Below are 21,483 nucleotides of genomic sequence, written 5' to 3'. Positions count from 1 at the left end.
CCCCTCAAGGATGATCTGTAAGCAAAAAGCCCTTGCCAGGTTTCCAGCCCAGATTTTTGTCATTTTGGTGGTCAAGAGGAATTGAGACCTTGAACCTGTATTATGGTAGTCCTTGACTAGTAAGGTCTTCAACGACCTATCAGAAAAATAAAAATCTTCTCTGGAGGAAGATATTATTAGATCTTACTTAGGCTTATACTATTCCCCTACATATTTTTTAAAATACATGTTCAGCACATAAAGATAACCAGACACACAGGAAAACAAGACTCTGTAAATGAAAAACAGCAGAAATAATAGGCAACAAACAAAACTACAAAAAAAATTCAGATACTTAGATTTAGCAAACTCAGATTACAAAACAATTATGTTCACTAAGATCAAAGAATAACCAGGCTTGGAAATTATATCAGGGAACCAGAAACTATTAAAAAAAAAAAAAAAAAAAAAAAGACCACAGAGGCACAGAAGAAAAAGAACTCAAAAACTCTGAAACTGAAAAAATTGATAATTCTATACCCAATAAAAATACCTATCTAGAATGAAAAGCAAGAGTGAGCTTTTAAGATCAACAAAAATGGGACAGTTCCCCACGAGCAGACCAACACAAAAGCAAACTCTGAAGCAGGTTAGGCAAACTTCGGTTAAAAGCTAGATAGTAAATATTTCAGTCTTGCTGGCCATACAGTACGTTGTCTGACACAACTACTCAACAATGCTCAACAATGCTGTCGTAGTGCAAAAGCAACCATAGACAATAGCAAATGAATAAGCCTGGAGGTATTCCAATGAAACTATTCAGAAAAATGGGCAGTGGGCTGGATTTGGCCTGTGGGCTGTAGATTGCTGACTCCTGTCCTAAAGTTTAAACTTCAGACAAAAGGGAAATGATTCCAGATGGAAAGGCAGAAATTCCAGAAGGAATGAAGAGAAAAGAAAGTGGTAATGAACATTACATGAAGTGAAGAGAAAACAAAGTGGTAAATAGATGAACATTACATGAAGTTTAGCTTCAAAAAATGGGCATAAAACTTCAGGAGAGGTTAAAAGGAGTTAGTCTTCTTTGTGTTATCTGGACAAAGTGAAAAGGTATTAAGAATGCCCATTTTAAGTTTCAGGGTAACTGTTAAAAGCATAAAAATAAAATCAAACTTCCAAATTACTAGAATGGGAAAAATGGAATGAGTAGAAAGCAGGCAAGAAAGGAGAGAAAATCAAATAGATGAGACAAGTAGACAAAATAGAAGAGCTTTAAGACCAAACATATGAGTAATTACACAAATATAAATGAATAAATGCTTCAATGAAAAGAAATGAATATGATTATTAAATTTAAAAAAAGCCAACTATATGCTGTTCATGATTTAAAATGGAAGCAACCACTGGGTGTTGGGACCCTCCAGCTGTGTCTCAGTTCCTCATCTTGTAATCTAAAGAAGTTGAACTGTAAGAAAGTAAATCAATAAAATGTAAGCAACCAGAAAAGTAGAAGGTAAAGGATAAAAACTAAATTCTCATTAACACATAAATTATTCAACACATTAGTCTACTTCCTTCCCAAGGTTTAAAAAAAATTTTTTTTAATGACTTTATTTTGAGAGTGGGAGACACAGAGTGAGTGGGGGAGGGGCAGAGAGGGAGACACAGAATCCGAAGCAGGCTCCAGGCTCCGAGCGGTCAGCACAGAGTCCGCTGCGGGGCTGTAACTCACGGACTGTGACATCATGACCTGAGCCGGAGTCCGGCGCTCAACAGACTGAGCCACCCAGGTGCCCCCTCTTCCAAGTTTTTCAAAAGATCATACTGTATATATAGTATGACTCCCACTAGGGCATAATTTGTACACTTCTGTTGCAAATTGTTTTCAATGATATTAGTATTTGGAATTGTTGGAATTTTGAATTCTTTAAATAATTGGAGGGAAACTCTTTCGTCAGTTACAAAAGACAGCCTAATTTTAAAGTTTTTTATTGGCCCAATATTCATTGAAAGGGATCTTGGGCCTATGACTATTTTATTTATTAATTTGTTTTTTACTGATCTTGCTAATAAATTGTTTCAGGCTAATGCATATAAACTTTTAATGAAAACATTTTACTGTTATTTCTTTTCCAAGTATCTAGGAAGTACCTAGGTCTCATTTTAAGGGATATTTTACAAAAAAAGTTAAAGTACAAGGCTAAGCATTTTCTGCTAGCCCTCACAACAATTTTGTGTTTATATCCATAAACATGAGATTACGAAATCAATTGCTGAAGGTCTCAGTTAGCAATCGGTCGACCAAGATTTTGAATCCAAGGTGATGGCAAGCTATGAACGCACAGGTTTTCTTTCCCGCGGTCAATGCTGCCGATACACTGATAAGGCCTAATTCTTCAAACTTACTTCTTAAGCAGGAAAAAAAGAAATTCTCTAAAAGAAGATCACCTCCTTTCCTTTCTGAAAATACTGCTTAATTTTTATAGTTCCAAATTTAGACTACCAGCTTCCTGTTATAAATAATTATAATCAATCTGAATGGGTTAGGGCATCTGTTTCCTAGTGTATTAAGTTCAGGTGTTATTTCCTGAAGTTCAGGGGTGGGAGTTTAGCTTCTCTATGCGTAGATAAGGAAAACGACCCAGACATCAGTTCTCCAGGGTTCCTTTTATAGAAGGTCAAGGCAGCAGTGGGGAAAAGGTTGAGTGAATGTATACACTGGGTGGGCCCCTAAAAGCGAGTTAATCGGTCAGTGAATATGCGTTAGAAATACGCCCGTATTAACTACTAAGACTGCTAACCTCAGTAGAACTGATCCGCGAGGTCTCCACTTACTTTTGACTCGGGCTAACCTTCAGGCACATTTGCTAATTTGAGTTCGGTTCGCCAGCACAGCGTGCGGCGCGGGCCTAGCCCACTCGCAGACCGGTGCGTGCAGTTTGGCGCCGCGGGCGGATCTAGCTCGAGGGTCGTTTGATAACCAGTCTCGCGAGATCTGGGGGAAAGGGGCGGGAGAAGCTCGCGTGCACGCGCCCGAGAGCCGTTAGGGTGGAACCTCTCCCGGGCGGAGCGGGTGGAGCAAATGCAGTTGGACGCCAGTTGGTGGAGCCCCCGCGGGAAACAACTAAGCGCGAGGAGCGTGCGCGCTCACGTCCCGGCGACGGTGGCGACGAGCGGCGTCAGAGCTTGAAGGGGGGGCTGACGGCTTCTGGCGGGTGGCGGTGTTGGAGGCGAGAGCTTGCTTAGCCCGTAACGCTTCTGTCCCAGGACCTGACGGAGAGTGAGGGAACGAGGGTTGCGTTCGGGGGCTGCTGCCTTCCACTTAACGCATCGTCGTGAGGAGCGCAGCCCGGACTCTCCTACAAGCCCTCCGGCTCCCTTTCCACACGCCTCGAGGCGGCGGCGGCGGCAACTGAGACAGAGTCTCACCTTCCCCCACCCCTTCCCCTGTCCCCCCGCCCGAAAGGGCCCGGTCTGCGCCCCACCCCCGCCCGTCCGCTCGCTACGCCGCCGCCATGTCGGCGCAGGCCCAGATGCGCGCGATGCTGGACCAGTTGATGGGCACCTCCCGGGACGGTAAGTGTCTGCCAGCGCCCTGGGGGTGGGGGAGGGGAAGGGGCTAGCGAGGGGAAGGGGCTCCGCGGGCGTACCTGGGCTTTAGCGTGTGGCTGAGTAAGGGGCTCCCAGATTGGTAACACGAGGTCCCGGCTCCCGTCCCATCCAATCACGGCTGGGCAGGCGGGCTGGGGGGGCGGTGACCCCGCGGATTGGCGGGAACTGCTGCCAATGGGGTCAGACGGGGCCTGGAGGCAGAAAGGAGAGTTTGGGATTCCGTGTTGACTTGTCTGGGATGGGGGAAGCCCACGTCTCTCTCGGATTGTGGGGCTTCCGGTCTTGTGGCTGATTAGGTACCGGTGGGCCGCTGAAGCCTCCGCCCCCTGAACTCATTTCTTAACCCAGAGCTTTGGAATCGTCCCTCGCCGCCGCCCTCCCGAGCATCCAGAGACAACTGTCCTGCCCCCACCCCATCCTCCTCCCCTCACCTGGGTCCGGAGAAAACCCTCACAGTGATTCCAGGCCCAGAAGTGTACTCTCGAGCCCCACAGAAACAACCATTCTTACGGAAAAATCTGACCCAAACCATGGTTTCTTGAAGTGGGTGTGTTTGGCCCCATTTTGTGAAAAGAAAAAATATTATGGCCTGTTTTTTCCGAGAGACGTCCATCTTGTTAGAAAATTTAATAGAAGCTTTGTTCAGTAAATATTGACAAATTTTGCATGTCTCCCAAATAGAGCCATTTTGAAAATGTGCCCAGTGAAGTAGATTTGAGGGAAACAACAATCCTTCTAAGCACTTAGGTTAGAATTTGTGTAGAAGAATCTCTAATTGCTGGATATCTTTTTGTCATAAAGAATTTTTAATAAAAAGATGAAATGCTGTTGCTTTTTTGGTGATAATTAGTAATGTATTCTCAAATTGAGCTCAAATCTACGCTGTTTCCGAGGAAAGGCCTAGTTCAGTACTTTCTCTTAACAGCAAAACCCTTGCTCATTTTTATGTTACAGATCGTTTCTTAGCCATTAAATGGTTTTTCCTTGAAAAGTTATTTAAATTGCTCGACGTAAGAGAAAAGGCACACATTTTTTTAACAATTGCTTTTCTGATTTTCTTGAGTACTTTGCAGCAAAATATGTGAGTAGATTAAAAATATATATATACTGAATTCATCTATTTTTCGCAGTGCATACTGAGAGTGACTTTTCAGTGTTACATTTGAAATTTAATAAAAACCCACATGGGGAACTTGTCTTCATAGGACATATAAACAGGTGAAGGTGGCAGACTTATTTGTGGTTGTGTAGAGAGGAGTGGAAGATTGGGAAGGAAATGAATTTTGCGTAGTAAACCCTTGAAAGTTAACATTAATTAAAAATGCCCCTGAAGAAACGTTTACCTGTTCATTTTTCACTTTTAGATAAGAATGGCTATTTTGTAACTGCAGCATGTCTTAACATTGCTCCTTTTCCATAATGAAGATGGTATTGGGAAGAGACCTAATTCAGGATTTTGGCTGATAGAATAATTTTTGTAATAAAAATTTGGAAATCATTTAAGATTTTATATGACCCTTTTAATCCTAGATGGATACCATTTTTGGTACCTCCTGCATGGATTGAATTTTTAATTTTACTGGGAGGGTAGTTGGAACAAAGTAACTTAATCACCTGATACATTTCCAAACAAGGTAGCCAATCTAGTATTGCAAAGCTACATAAAAAAAAAAAAAAAAAAGAATACCTATCCTTCTCTTCCTGTGTGTGTAGATCGCAGAAACATGGGTTTCTTAAAATCCATTCTGCTTTGTGTACAAATAAATTTACATTTTTATGTGTCTGTTACTGGATTTTTTTTTGCCTCAAGACTAAGAGGATTTCAAATGAACTCCTGTAAACAAGTCCATGATATTATTTAGCTGAAATGACTGGGTTTTCACTGCTGTGTTGGGCCAGAAGTAAGAAACCTACTACTTTCAAGGAAAAGGATTGAATGTTTTTTTTATCTATCCAGATTAATTCATTTATGTTTACAAGAATCAGAACATTCTTTTCCTTTTTACTAGTAATGAGTTTACATATTTCATCTTATGATTCAGGACCTTTAAATAATTAGGATTGTTCTTTTTTTAGCATTCAGTCAACTTCAAGTTACCCAGGGGTAGGGGAACTTGGATTCGTTTCTGAATAACACCATATAATTTGAAACCACATAATGGAAACTTTGTATTGGACAAAGGAACAGCTTACAGGGAATGCTGTTGGGTGACTTTGGCACTAAGAGGTGGAAATGGGGATCCAAGAGGTGGGAGAGAGATGGAAAAGGTAGGTAGGGGAGGGTATTTAATTAAGGCAGCTCTCGCGCTCTCTTGCTCTCTCTTTTCTCTCTCTCTCTTTCTTTTGTAAAATCATCCCAGAGACTAACTATAAAACAACCACAGTCTTCTGGGATAGTGAGACTCAAAGTCACAATAAGGTCCCTTAACTCTCAGTGTCCTCCTGTCTCTGAGGGAATCTGAAGTGGCACAAAAGGCCTGGGGCACTGGGAAAACCTTTTTCTTGCACCTCCCCCTCTCCTCCTCCAATAAAAATATTTCTTCCTTCTTCCCCTCCCCAAAATCAGTTTTTAATTACTTCCTTTTTAAACTCCTTGGAGATGTAAGTCTATTAAAAGTAGATCTTACTTTGAGTTACTTAAATCAGTTAATCATTTAGATTACCTAATACCTAAACTTCATTGAAATTCTCAAAAATAGGAGTTTTAGTGTCAGGGAAATGGAGAGGTAATTTTGGAACACTGGGCACTTCCAGAAAGGTCAGTCCTTGGTGAGTGGTGGAAGTGGGGGGCTTTGGACAACCAGAGGGCAGCATGATGGTGCCGGGAGGCTGGGCAGGGGATGACCAGGCGGTGGGAGAGGAATGCCTAAGGGTGGTGGGAGGGCCAAAGACAAACTTTGCCTTCTTTGCAATTTTGCCTAGGGCCCTGGTGGTGGCAACCGCCTGTGTGCCACTGAAAATCGTGCCGATGCCTGGCATACTGCATAAATGGAAGCAGGGTATCGCGTGAGTTGAAACATTGGTCACACTATATAAAGTTTGTATATGTGAATCAGTGTAACTCATACCCATGTAACTGGGGGTCTGACTGTATCTGGATTTTTCTGATAAGGCATAATGGGCTAAGGAAAAGAGCCCTGGGCTGAGACTCAGGAGACCTGGTTTCTAGCCCCAGCTGTTCCTCTAATTATAACTTTGGGTAAGTCACTTAACCTTTTTTGCCTCAAGTTAAATCAATAATTTGTTCAATGGGAAACCAAATAATTTCCTATGTTACACTCAAGAAGTATTGAAAAATAAGTATATTTTAAGCTTTTTAGAAGAGAGGAACCATAAGTAGATATAAGTTAATATGTTATTTTATCTGAAGTTTGAGATACGTTAAACTTTACAGATACCTTTCTATTTTTTATTTGTTAGCATTAATAGAAGCGAAAGGGATAATTTATTTTCCCTGAACGTAGTCCATTTGAAAGTAGGGAGGAGCAGCAAAGGAAAATTCGAGCAGCAGTTTGAGAACTGTCTTTGTCACAGTGGGAGGAGGAACTCTGTGTCCTTGCACAGACTGTAGTCATTTGTTGAGAGTTGGGTTAATTGCAGGGATGTCCCTTAGCTAAAGGCCTTTCGCCAACACATAAAATTTGGTTATCAGTCTCTGGTCCTGACTCCAAAACCGCCTGGCAAGGTGCAAGGGATAGGAATTAAAATTGAGGATATGAATTTAGATTACATCCTAAGTTTAGAAATTAGGGAATTTACAGTAAGCAGTTTTGAGGACTCCATATAATATAATTGCTTACAACCTTTAAATAGCAGAAATCATCTCTGAAAGGTTAAAACAGGCCAGGCATGGCAATCACTCCTCTCTCCCCACCACCACACTCCCTACCCCCAAACAACCAGTAGAATGTAGAACCCAGAATAGAATTTTTATAGCATCCTTAATTGCCCATTATGGTTAGGAAATGTTTAGGGAAAGTTAAAGCTTTCAGATAATTTTATCTATATTTGAGGGCAATCTTTCTAACCATACAATGATGTACTTACTCAGTTACTAGAGTACATTTAGTCAGATTTAATATTTTTGCTGTCATTTATATTGTGCAGTAGTTTTCTGGAATGTAAAATTAAAAGGATACTACTCATCCTAAGAGATAACCAGGAAAATAAAGTTTAGAAAATCATTTACTTGTGTCGAATGTAAGTTTAGTGGTACATAAGTATTGAACCTGTAAGACAGTATGACATTGCTGCCTTTCTGGTAAATAATTGAAGATTGAAGTAGTGTTTTCTTCAGTAGATTTTCTCATAAAATCATCTTTACTGTAGTCTGTGTTCCTTGACTTGTCATGAACATTGAGAGCATTAAAAAAATTTTTTTTTCTCATTAGCATAATGAACCATATTTATTTCTTGGTCAGTTTTAAGCCATTCTTTATTCTCCTTGGATTGTTCATTTTAAGTGAAGGAGGCATAGCCTTTGATGTAAAAGCACACAGTTTAAAAAATAATGGGATATATCTTACTCCAGAGCTTGTAAATTCTTTTAACATAAGAAATATTAGCAAAAAATAAGGCTAAATAGTAGTTAAACATAGGCTAAATAAGAGTTTTAGTAAAAATTTGGCTTCATCAGAGGTCCAGGCATATCAAAATACAGTGAATATGTTTTGAACAAACTTTAACTAATTTTGCATCTTAAACTCTGAATATTTCTGTCTGCAAAACAGCTCAGAAAATAAGAATAGTATCATTTCATATATTCTTGTATTGTCCTTGGATTGTCTATAGCTGTTTAGCTCTCTTCAAGGAAGCCTATGCAAGAGAGCCTATGGTCTTTTTTACTTTAGGTAAATAAATAAGTTGAAATTGAAGAAAAATCATTTTGTCTATCTGCATAAGCTCTGTAAGTAGAAAGTAAATGATTTGGTGTGGATAAGATGTCAGACACGGAGAAATGGTAAGTTGCATGTTCAAGATAGGTAGCAGGAACTCAAGGGCAAGTTGATGTCATGGATCATGGTCATTCACTGAGTCAGATTGTGTTCAGTATCAGGTGATTTCATACATTAAAGCTTGAAGTTGCTGAGAGTTCGGGCAAGTGGTGGGGTTACAGAAGATAGACGGCATTGAACTGAAGGTCCCTGAGTATAGGTAAAACTATGAAAAATGAGGCAGATGCTTCTCAAGAATGAAATTCTAGAAAGATGCATGAAATGAGTTGAATCCTAAGAGCCCGGGGCTGTTAGTATAATCTGTGAAGAAATATAAATGGTCGTACTTGTCCAGCTTAATCATTCTTAAGAAGTTGTAGACTAAGAAGATAAGGAAGGTTGGGACATTTTACTGGAGCAAGAATGAGGGAGTGAGAGAGGGCACATTTTTAACAGGAGTCTTATGAATTCAGCACCTGCAGAGAAGTCATTCTGTTCCTTTTGGTTTAAATTCTCATGCACTAGTAGCTGCTAGGGTAGCAATTGGAAGGCAAGGCCAAAATGTATCAGTTAATCCATTTTTGTAAGTTTGTTGAGGTAATAGAGAAAAGTAGTTTGTAAAAACCAAATAAATTGTCAGTTTTGCTGTTTAACATGGGCTAGAGAAAGGAGTCTTTAAAATTTTTTTCTTAAAAACTCACTAGATAATTGATCCATATGTTCTAATTTAGTTGTGAACCATGTGCAGTGATGTTTGACCTGTGTGATTCAACAGGAAAAGAGGTTAACAAGCTGCCTTTGCTGAGTCTTTTGTCATGTCTTCTGAATGCATGGTAAATTGTTTTGTTTTACCTTCTTGAGATCTCAGTTTTCTCTTTGAGTTAATCTTTCCAAAATTTAGCCTTTCAGTTAAATAGGTTGGGTATTTATTGGATAGTATCTTTATTATACTTAGTTGTTCACTGCTTCTTTGTTCTATTAGATTACACAGTATACCCTTTTCAGTTATATTTTTGGGTATATTTTAGATCAGGACTGCCACTGTGGCACACTTGCTTTTTGTAAATAAAGTTTTATATAAACACAATTATGCCATTTGTGTATATACTATCTGTGGCTGTTTTGATTTAAAACAGAGTTGTCTACGGCCATACCACCCTGAATGTGCCTGATCTCGTCTGATTTAAAACAGAGTTGAATAATAAGAGACATATGGCCAGCAAGCTTTAACTGTTTGCTTTCTGGCCCTTTAAGAAAAAGCTTATTGATCACTCTTCTAGATTAGTGATTCTTAAGGTGTGATACCTAGACCAGCAGCTTTAGTAATACCTGGGAACTTGTTAGAAATACAAATTCTTGGGCCTACCTTCACCCAACTGCCTCCAGAAATTCTGGGGTTTGGGACCAGTAATGTGTGATTTAAGAACCCTTTTACAAGACTCTGATGCACATTTAAGTTTGAGAAGCCCTGTTCCAGGTAAATGTTTCCAAAATGTTAGTCACACTACCATGTTGACTATTTCTTACTCTATTTTTTGTTTTTTTAATATTTTCTTTATTTCAACTCACTTTCCAAAATTTAAGTTTAATTTTAAAATGAAGATTTATGTCAGCAGAAAAGTACAGTGAGAACAACATGGTATTTTAAGAGGTAAAGTAGACTGTTGTCACTTGTGCTGAACATTAGAACTTGTTAGATGTTAAGCACCAGATGGACTTCATGTACTTTTAAACTTACTCATGATAAATAATCACCACTAAATGATTGAGTAGTGTTTAAAATGTTGGTGAAATCCTGTTGGGGTGAAATCGTACAACAGCTAAAGTCACCTTTGGTACAAATCTCATACATTGGAATGAAAATTGTAGCTGTAATTGTGAAAGAAAAAGCTGTTTGAACTGTACATACCCAAGGCCTGAGGTAGAAATAACTGACCAGAAGAAATACATACCTGTGAGATGGAGAGATCTAAAATAATCACCACTAAATGATTGAGTAGTGTTTAAATGTTGGTGAAATCCTGTTGGGTGAAATCGTACAACAGCTAAAGTCACCTTTGGTACAAATCTCATACATTGGAATGAAAATTGTAGCTGTAATTGTGAAAGAAAAAGCTGTTTGAACTGTACATACCCAAGGCCTGAGGTAGAAATAACTGACCAGAAGAAATACATACCTGTGAGATGGAGAGATCTAGGGGTCCCTAGCAAGGTTCATCTAGACCTCTGGGGTGAAATTACCTCATTTAGCTTGAATTCTTACCTCTCCAATAGTGTTTTGGTCTATAGTGACTAGTGATTTTGCAGAATTTCACCAACCTGTTCCACAGTAGGAATGTGAAAAGCTGCCTGGCTGTGGGAAAAGTTGTTTATCAAAGATAACCCTTGGTCTAGATGCTGTGGGGGAAATGGCTGCGGTTTTACACTGGACAGGAGGACAGCAGGACGTGCTTGCTAAGAAAATAGTGCATTCATCTCAGGTTCTAGAAATCATGCATTCGTATTTTGATCTTTAACTTGCCTCTGAGTATTTAGAGGGATACTTCCCTAGGCATGGTGTTCAGTATATTTATTGGCTGATGTTCTTTAGGGTATAGTAGTTGTTGATAGGAGTAGAATCTTTCTTTCCTGAATATCTCCAGGTTCCTGAGTTGCTTTAGTTATTTCTTCCTTTCCTTGGAGATTATGGACATACTTGTTGTATTATCTTTTGTCTCTGCAATATAAAGTAGTGATCTAAGACTCTAAGATACACAGTTAACATTTATTTTTAAGTGATGAATTCTCTGATGCTGATTATGGGGCCTAGTTTTGCAAATACTGTTTAAAAATTCAAAGGACTATCAGACACCTATAGAAGTAAACAAATGTGTTTTGTATAGTTTCTTCAAATTAAAAAGCAACAAAGCATTACAGATGAAGTACCTTCTCTTCCCCTTTACAGTCACAGTCCTTTCCCCAGAGGCAATCCTTGTGAATTTAGTGTGTATTCAATGTGACACAGTATTTCTGCTGTGTCTTTTCAGAAATTAGAAGGCTCAGTCTCCTTCATGGTAATCTCTGTTTTTCATTTTAACTTCCTTTATCATTGAGACGTTTGTCACTTCTGTCCTTTGATATTCTCATTTCTTTTCCTTTTTTATTTAGCTGCATTATTTTTTGATTTGGGGAGGCTCTGCTTAGCATTTATAGCTATAGCCAGCCAGCGAGAATTTGTCTTTTGGTAAATCAGTCAATCACTTTTTCTTTGGTTCTTTTCAGCTATTTCTTCATAGCCAGAGATAGCTTTCCTTACTTCTAATTTTGTGCATAGAAAGTTGTGGATGATAGAAGGTACCAGATATCCAGAGTACAGCTGTTACTGTATCAGAATTGCAGTTCTGCAAGTAAGTATCAAAATATAAAATTTAGCAGGCTGCAACTTTTTAGTGACTAATTTTTCTCTGTGACATATATTGTAATACATTCTGTATAATCAACTTCTAGAACTTAATTTTTAGGTAGTAATTTATTAATAAGGCTTTCCTAATGTGTTAAGTCTAAAAGGAGAACTCTGTTGATAGATTTCATAAAGTATGTATTCCGCCACGACCCCTGCCAGTGGCCGAGACTCTGCTTGTGTAATGAGAGAAGATATGGTCGTGGCAAGGGGTGGAACAGCGCCTGTGGAATGTAGCCACTTTAGTACTTCTGTCCTCACATTTCCATCACCATTCTGTTAGCTCTTAAATATCTTGCAGGCTTTTTCACCTAATCCCAAGGTTATTTCCCTGTCTTGTTCTTTATAATTGGTTACAGGGATTTTTATGGACAAGTAGGCTGGTAAATTTAAAAAGTTATTTTAGCATTATTGATCTTTGATCACACTCGGTAAGAATGAACTTGTTCTAGAGATTTCTTCTACAATGGGCATTGCATTTTTTATATGTTGGGTTGTCTTGGGAGTTCTGATAGGGGTAGTAGTAGTACCCATTTGTAATTATAAACCTCTAGGACCATATGAAAAGATTAGGAGGGATAGCCTTTCTGAACCATATAATGCCCTTACTTTTGCATTTTCTGGGGGAAAGGAAATTTGCTGTTATTTACTCAGTATGATTTTGTGAGTTCTATTAGATAGAAGTGACTTGATACTACATTTGGGAAGGAGAATGCCATAATTTTTCCCACTGCCACCTTTGGCTGAGTACACTTTGTTTTCTTATGTAATAAGGATATTCTTGAGAAGTTTGACACGTATCAAGTCAGATTAACTATTTTCAAAGCATCTGTAATCATAATATGTTAAGACATGGTAGTGAGTCCTTTTATAAAACAAATTCTATACTTTGATCTATATAAACATACAGTGACTTAAACTGAGTGCATTTATTAACAATTACATGGAGTAATAGATTTTTAAAAAAGAATAATAAGACTTTTTACAGAGGAGTTTTAGGCTGAATTCTAAAGGAACAGCAAAGGTAGGTGGGAGAAGTTAGAGATGATGAGAAACCTCATGGAGGGTGTAAAAGTATTCAAATTGGTTCTTTAGGGTAGTAGGCACTGTGCAGCAGTAATCACCTGATTTTACCTCTGAACTGGGGTAAGGGCGAGTTACTGGGACAGGGCAAGTTTCTTCCTGCCCTAGACTAGAAATTGGCTCTGGGTCTTTATATAGTTTCTTTGTTACTATGTGGACTCAGTAGATAATACAAGATATGGTGGTAAGAAGGTGAACATTTCTCTGTCTTTGATGATTTGAGGGCACAGGGAAATAAGCTTTAAGCTTTTGGTTAGACGCTTGTCTTTCTTGCTCTGCTTTCCTCTCACTGAAGGTGTATGGATTTTATTTCAAGGGGAATGTGCCTACTCTGTTCTAAGCCAGTGGTGACATTTGGCCTGTAACAAGTGTACCTGTGGGGAGGGCTTTCCCTTTTCTGGCCCCATTTATAAACCAGGGGTTGCTTCTGTTTGCTTTGTGTGCTGTTGAGTTTTATTCTCTCTGGTTTCCCTAAGCTAAGCTCTAAACTAATTCTATACAAAAGAAATACTAATTAGTTGTTTTTATAAATTGCTTGCCATTAATGCCTGATAATATGCAGTAAAATTAGGATTCTGCATACCATTATATATGTCAAATATTACAGACTTTAAGGTTCTTTTAATTACAATACTAAACTCAGTTCACTTTTGCTTAGCCTTCACAGTTGTTGATCACATAGCATGGTCATCCACTCACAGCTTAAAAAAATACAGGGAGCATCGGAGAGAATGGGTAAAGTAAAATTTTGATGTTTTTAAAATAGCACCTAAATCTATGAAAGTTTATTTGATTTATTGTTTGTATGGGAGGGAGAGGGTGGGTGGCGCTGGATGGGAGGTGGGGGTGGGCATTGGTAAAATAGCATGCACCATGTAAAACGATGTCAGATATGATACAGGCTGAAGGTTTCATTGTTACTAGTACAATTTAAGGCTTACGTCAGTTTCAGAAAAGGCAGGACCATAAAATAGTGCTGTTGGCATTTACAATGAGCTTATTTTTCCCTCCCAACAGATTGAAGGGGATTTTGAGAATAGCAATATTTGACCACAGTTCGGACAGGAGCCCTCTTTTTAGAGCGACCTATTGGCATTCCCCAAGTGAAACTGCTTCAGTAACGTGTTAGACCCTGTTAACTTGCTGAAAAAACTTTTGAGAGGAATAGTAGGCATTCCTGTTTTTATTGTACCCCTGCAATCAGGTGTTCCCAAATACAAATTACAATTCATGAAACTCATGAAGGGATTGAAGCAGTGAGGTAAAATAAGTTGTTATCCTGAAGTTAGTTGCTTGGTGGGAAATAATGACAGAAATTTGATGCTTCCATTCAAATGAAAGGCACTTTGCCTACCAAAGTTCTGAGTCAAGTTTCTTATTCTACAAATCTGGCGTTGTAGTTATGTACAAAGCCTAATTAACGTAGAGGTTATAGAGTAGAGCAGCCTCCATGCTTTTATAGATTGTGTTGCTGTTAACTCAGATTGCTGGATCTAATCTCTGCCTCATAATTTTTAACTTTATTTCTTTGTTTATATACTAAAAATCTAGATTAAAAAATGAAAAAATTAAGAAATCAAATATTACCCACAAAATATTCTAGCCCCAACTTTGCTATTCCCTTACATGAAGCCATTTGCCAAAGTGAAGTAAGACTTGCTGTGTTTACCATTCCCTAAGCCTTTCTGCCTCTATAAGCTTTGTCAACGGTAATACTCCAGTTTGGAATGTTGTTCTTCTTTCCTGTAGTTTAAGTCCTATCTTTTCTTTAAATTTTGGCTTCTACTTTTTGCACGAAGCCTTTTCTGACCTCTCCATTCTTGGTGGCCATTCTGTAGAGTCTTAGAATTCCTGAAGCACTCCTGTTGAGTAACACTCATTTGGCATTCGGGTCATGCTACCTTTATTACTTGTTAAATGTCCTGTTTCTCAGAATCATGGACTCCTTGAGGGTAGAGGGCTTATAGTTTATATGCCTATTTGTAACCACATTGACTAGCACAGAGGAGATAATGTTCACTAATCGGTTTGAGGCTGTGATTTGGATCCAGTGTTAGTGTAAGAGGGTTATTGTTTTTTTGTAACTCAGGTTATTTTTATATGAATATAGGCCCAGAAGACCCAAAGATAAACTATATTGAATTTATAAAGTAATTCTTTGTATTCAAAGATTTGATTCATAATTGTTTTTTATTGTAGTGTGCCTCCCCCTCTACTCCTCCAAACGGGAGCTATTTTACCTAGTTTCTTTTGAAAAACATGGTTTGGGCCAGATACTTTGACAGAAACCAAAGTTACCAGAATTTTATTTAAAAATTCTTTTGTTGATTTAGCCAAATTATACTTTCATGGCATATGCCCAAATAAATTAATTACGTACTATATGGTAGTGTAACCATATTATTTTTAAGTATTAACCTTAAGACTCTTAAATAAAGCTTTAAAAATACCAGTAAACAAATACTTAGTTGTTAGTCCCTCAGGATATTTCTGTATCTCAAGTTATTAGGGGTTCCATTATTTCATTGTCTTAGAGGTTTCTGTAATGTATAGGCCAATATTTGATAGCTGTATATACTGTGTTTGCAGTTATCAAATGTTTATAGAGCAGCCATTCTTAGGCAGTGAGAAGTTACTTGAAAACACCTTTTGGCATTTATAGAAATAGATTCTTTTTGTAAAAGCTCATCAGGGATAATGTTTGCTAAATTCATATTTGGAATTGTTTATATTTTTTCTGATAGCTGTGTCTTCAGGGCACATATATCTTAATATTAGACTTAATGTTGTGATTTCTGAAGCAAAAACAGTCACCCTAATTCACTAATGTTTGATTAGTAAAACTCCTAAGAACCTTGATTTTATTCTAAAGTCTCATATATAATAATCTTGAGCCATTAGTTTGACATAGCATTGAAACCATACTCTTGTTGCATACTAAAAAACTTAGATATTGTAGCAGAGAGAGTCGTAGATATGTAAGGGGTTTTTTTCTACTTAAAAAAAAACTACATGATCTTTAAGTTTTCTAATATAATTTGGGTAGAGATTTTAAATAAGACAGTTTTTCTTACATGCCAGTAACCAAAAAATGTCTAATATATAACATTGCCATTCTGGTGCGAGTTTACTTATCCTAGTACCATTCTAATGTGAACTTAGGCCCTCACCAAAGTCTCAATGAGGTAAGATTTTTAAAATATATTTTTAAAAACCCCAGTTGGCCTACAGACCATTTCCTATAGAGTTCCAGCATTGGACTTTTTCCTGTGGTCAATCATATTCTTTAGTAGGGTTACACTTGTTAAGTCAATATTTTGAAAAATAAAACACCCTGATTTTGTTCACTTTTGTTTTCCTATACAAGAATCTTTACAGTCAACATGTACTTCTAGATGCTGTATTGAAATTGCTGGCAGAGTCTATTCTATACAAACTGAACAATCTGGCCCCTTGTTTTATTTGTAAAGGTTCAATGTATCTATGCCTGCCTACTTCAATCTGCAAGGGAGTGTCAGAAAGGCCCCGCATTCGCCGAGCCGTGAGTTATCACTAACTTTTCAGATGTGTTAATGAATGTGGAACAAAAGCAGTTGTGTTTAAAAGGAAAAAAGGACCATCAAAATAACCTTTATTATAGTAGCAGGCTCGTGAACACTAAATGATTTATTCCAAATTGTGGTGTCAAAAATAACCTACTTTAACTAGAGACTAGCCTCTAGAAAACCTATTGTTGAACTGCTCTGAAGCTATCATTGTAGCTATAAATTACTTTTCTTAAAATTAATGTACCCTGATTGCAAATTAGAATGTTAAGTCTTTTTGAGAGAGTTAAAACAATTTGAACAAAATCTTACCCCACCTAAAAATGACATATTTAGTTGACTGCATTAAGCTCTTCAAATAAAACCATGTGAAAGGGGTAATGGCTTAACCTTTCTGTTATTCACATGTAAAAAAAAAAACACAAATTAAATAATTGAATCACTTTCTAGATGAGTTTTTGGAGTGCCCCAGGCATCACATGAAGTAGAGGTTTTTATAATCTCTTTTGGTAACAACAGTTCTCGCTTCAGTAATTCATCAGTAGGTTTTCACTCATCAGTAATGATATCAATTTAAGGCTAAAATAAAACACATTTCTTAGGACTTATCATTCTGTAGAGAGGAAACATCCTTAAGAGTTTATTTTTTCCAAAGAGAGTCTAAGCAAAAAAATTGTAACTAACATCTATATTTTGTTATTAGAGCTAGTTACCTTTCTTTTCCTTAGACTCTTTAAAATTTGAGTTAGAGAGGCCTATTTGATTAGCAAGTTGATGCTTCTGTTGCTTAGGAGGTGTATTGTGTTATATGAAGACAATAAATTTAAATGTATCTAGTTTGGCCATATATAGCACTGATCACCTAAAACTTGAAGGTATGGTACCTTTGGAGGCATTAAAGTTAACGTTTCATTTAGGCAATGTGCCTTTGTTTGACTGGTGTGTAAGTCCTTCTTCCAGGTTTGTACACTCTTAAACATGCTATTCTACCCTCTCTAACTCATCCCAGCAGCAAATGGGAGACTTCAGCTGGAACAAAATAGTGGAAGAAATGGCGTCTGGGGTTCAGTGGGGATTCGCAGTGTGTATGCAATGTTTGCAAGATTATTTTTATGTTTTTCAATTAATGTAAATAATTACAAAATAAATCTATGCTTAGTGTCAAGTAGGGAACATTGTATACCAGTAGAAACTCTCCTAGTGGGTCTGCTGCAAGTCGCTTAACCTCTTGGGGCCTCCATTTCCTCATCTGCAGATTAAAGGAGTTGGACACGATAATCTTTAAAGTCCATTCCTGCTCTGTATCCTATGCTTTTCTGAAGTACTCTATTTAACAATGCATTGCTTTCCCACTTTGACTATTTGAATTACATTTGCAGTACACATACTGCAACTGCATGTCTAAAATAGTTTTTTTAATGGGATATATATAAAAAACTAATCCCTCTTGAGCTGATACATAAATATGTGTGTGTATAGCCACACAGAAAAAGCTAGTGATAGTAGGGCTCTGAGAAAGTAAGTATTTTCCAGTTGTCTAACCTTGAATGTTATTAATTTTCCTATATTACAGGAGATACTACTCGCCAACGAATCAAATTCAGTGATGACAGAGTGTGCAAGAGTCACCTTCTCAACTGTTGCCCCCATGATGTCCTCTCTGGAACTGTACGTATTTATTATTAAATCTATTGTTTGATTATTAGTATCCTTCAAAAATGAACTACTTGATAAAGACTTAAATTCCTTGTCGAGTTATTATGCAGTGGTTTTTTAAAACTCTGGTAGAGGAGGGATTTGAATCCCTTACATTGTTTATTTGGGTTTCCCATCTGCAAAAATGGGATTCCTCCCAAAAGTAATTGCTGTACTTTACTTTATCATTTTTTTCATTCTTCAGAGGAATGTTTGGAAAAGCATTTCTTATTTGGAATATTGAGACAAGTACTACACTATAGCTGCATTTCTAGTTCCAAAATAATATAAATGACTTTTAAAATAGTTTTCTTTACCGTTGAACAGAGTAGACTTTTACCCAGAGCATTATATGTTAAGATATGTGCACATTATATTGTGGAAATCATAGTGGGGAAAACATATTAGTAAACGCTTACATTCACATAGCTTAATTTGCTAGTAGTGTTGTCACTTAAATTCATTTTATGTTGCTCACTTACAATATTATAAAAGCTCACTTAATTTAGATTCTATACCTACTGATACTGGTTGACCTTGGAGTATCATTTTAGTTTGAAAGATAAACCCCATGATGATGTACCTATTTAATGGAACAAAGGATTTGATTTCCTGACTCGATTTGGTTGAAGTGGTTCCTCACTGTAAGAGCTTCCCTTCTCGGACTACATGTGCTGGCAGTCGGGGGTAGTGGGGCTAAACCATGAGCTGGCTTTATTTCTCATTTGCCAGAAATGATGGAAAGTTTTCTGACTTCCATTTTCAGAAGTGATGAGTTCCTGTAGTTGAATTAGTTTAAATGAATGGTTTCTTCTTGATAGGAAGAATTAAGTACCTCTAACAGATAGATACCAAGGCATATAGCATAGGAAACGCTTGTCTTATTCCAGTAGGAAAGACTGTGGAAACTGTATTATGTTTAAAGGAAAAAAAAAGAGCCTCTATTTTAAAACATATGTAATATTTGGATTTTTTTCAGTGTAATAATATGAGGCAAGAAATTGGATTCTGAGCACTTGAATTAGAACTATGACAGATAATTACCCCTCATATCTACTCTTTCCATAATGTATTTTTACTGTGTTATATATTTGAAATGTGAAAAATCGATAAATATCTGTAGTATCCTTTGATTGTCCATTACTTTTATAGTAAATTTAACAAAGTCATTTTATGTAATGGCTAAATTAATAACTTCAAATAGCTTTTGAGAACAGGATTACCAAAGTGACAAATTTAGTTTATTTTTTTAAGGCTTAAAACCAGCCATAGCAAAACTTGGACATGTGTTATATTCTTTAGATATAGCATTAATAATAAGAATCTGACATCACAGGTGTGCTTTACATTTTATAATGTACATATGCGATTAAGCTCATTTCTTAAAATTATTTTGTGAGGTATGTGACTCACAGCCGTAATGATAGTAGGTGACTTGTTCAAAGTCACGTAGTTCTGTTGATTTAAAGTAAAACTGGAACCAAAACTAAATTTTATTCAGCATGTTTTCTACTCTAGGGAATACTTAATTTTTCATTATATTAAATTAAAAAAAGATGCATGGTTGGTCTTGAACGTTCCTTTTTGTAAAGTTCTTGTCTGGTAGATTTATAAAATGCACATTTTCTTGATTGTTAGCATCTCTGAAATACACATTTTAAATTGATGATAGAAAAAGTGTGAATTGGTTACTCTTTCTTATTGTACAGAATTGAATGGTGAGGCTTAAAATTGATGGTGCTTGGATTATGTTAAAAACAGTTAATGAAAGCCCTTCTACAGGTACTTGGCAGGGAAACTCTGGATAAAAATACCTCATTTTGTCAGTGTAATAGACAAAAGATTGTCTTACGGAAGGATGAGATGAATAATTGTGGACCTCTTTAAGAGTTGAATCTGAACTTTATAGATTGGCTGTAGGACTTTGTGAGAATCCAGGGTGATCATAGAGTGGTCTCCTTGCGAACTCAAAACTGTTCATGGTGTGTGTCTTTCTTGTGACCCATAAACACATTATTTCTGGTACATACCCTCCCTGAAGAAAGATAAGTATATTGAAGTGCTTAAAAAAATATCTTTCAGTCTGGTTCTTTGTGATCTGGGAAAAAGATATGTAGTAGTAATAATAATTTATATATAAGCATTAAATTTAAAGCAGAGATGGTAATAGAAGCCTGAAATTAAGATCTACAGAGATGAAATTGTACACTCTTCATGATGTGCCAGTCCTAAAATCAGAAATGGCCACTACTAATTACAGCCTTCATCATAGTACGGTTGTAGGGTTGACGGGCCTTCATGATTATAGTAAGCTTCGTTATTCCATAGCTGGGAAAAATTAAGGATCAGAGAAGTCGTGGTTGTCAGATGTCTGATAGAGAATTACAGGAACACACAGGAATCTTAAGAATTATTTAAATCTACCTTTAAAAATGTTTCTGTTAATTTTTCAGATCACATTTACTTACCGCAATGACTTTCAGATGCTTCTGAAATGTGCTTGGAGGCATTTCATGCACTAAGAACATGGGGACAGGCCAGTCTTTACTATTGCAACTAGAATTTTACACATTTTAAGTATAGGGATTTTCCATGAAGTTTTGTTTAAGAAAGTAGATTCTAATGCTCAGAAATAGAATTTAAAGTTTAAAATTGAGAAAGACTTAAGGGATAAAGTAAAAGTGTTCTCTGCCTTTTTGAAGTGATCAGGTAGGATTATTAGTTTTCAAAAATTTTGAGTTGATTTTATAGTGCCCCAATAAGCTTTGCGGCTTTTCTTTTTCTTTTACTGTTTATTTATTTTTGAGAGAGAGCATGCATGTGAAGGCCAGAGGAAGAGTGAGAGAAAAAAAACACACAAGCAAGGAATTACACTGTCAGTACAGAGCCCAAAGCAGGGCCTCAATGCCCATGAGCCACAAGACCATGACCTGAGCCGAAATCAGGAGTTGGACGCTTAAACCCCTGAGCCACCCAGACGCCCTAAAGTATAGTTTTTACTAATTCAGACTTCTTTATTGTTTCTCTAAACAATTCTGTTTAAGGGCTGGTCTAAAATCAGTTACTTGGATACATACAAACCTGAACTTTAAAACTGCTGCAGTCTTTGCTAGTACATATCTAAGAGACTCATGAAACTATGGAGAAGAAGAATAAGCAATAAGAAAGAAACCACAAAGTTTTCTCAACCAGCCAC

General features: G+C 37.2%; 1 protein-coding gene and 1 long non-coding RNA gene across 11 annotated transcripts in view; one reads left to right on the top strand and one right to left on the bottom strand.

Annotated features, from left to right (window-relative positions):
- Nucleotides 1–1,304: 1,304 nt before the first annotated feature.
- On the bottom strand, nucleotides 1,305–3,928 carry LOC115278362. 2 transcript variants are annotated; one of them, XR_003902841.1, is made up of 3 exons: nucleotides 3,630–3,928; nucleotides 2,815–3,249; nucleotides 1,305–1,444 (listed from the first exon to the last, which is right to left on the bottom strand). It is a non-coding gene; the product is annotated as an uncharacterized LOC115278362 (long non-coding RNA). The 2 variants fall into 2 exon arrangements; XR_003902840.1 differs by lacking the exon at nucleotides 1,305–1,444 and having other exon boundaries at nucleotides 2,628–3,249.
- LOC115278295 (putative RNA-binding protein Luc7-like 2) overlaps nucleotides 3,074–21,483 on the top strand; it is a 57,793-nt gene continuing 39,383 nt past the window's right edge. The window contains exons 1-5 of one of the 9 annotated variants that reach the window (XM_029922750.1): nucleotides 3,473–3,555; nucleotides 6,514–6,597; nucleotides 9,257–9,358; nucleotides 16,518–16,588; nucleotides 18,166–18,260. In XM_029922750.1, coding sequence (XP_029778610.1) covers nucleotides 6,560–6,597; nucleotides 9,257–9,358; nucleotides 16,518–16,588; nucleotides 18,166–18,260 — 306 coding nt within the window. In that variant the 5' untranslated portion in view covers nucleotides 3,473–3,555; nucleotides 6,514–6,559. The other 8 variants (XM_029922751.1, XM_029922765.1, XM_029922775.1 and 5 more) reach the window with 8 other exon arrangements.

Source organism: Suricata suricatta, chromosome 2 (assembly GCF_006229205.1).
Source record: "Suricata suricatta isolate VVHF042 chromosome 2, meerkat_22Aug2017_6uvM2_HiC, whole genome shotgun sequence".
Lineage (NCBI taxonomy): Eukaryota > Metazoa > Chordata > Mammalia > Carnivora > Herpestidae > Suricata > Suricata suricatta.
This window is presented reverse-complemented; position numbering and strand designations above follow the sequence as displayed.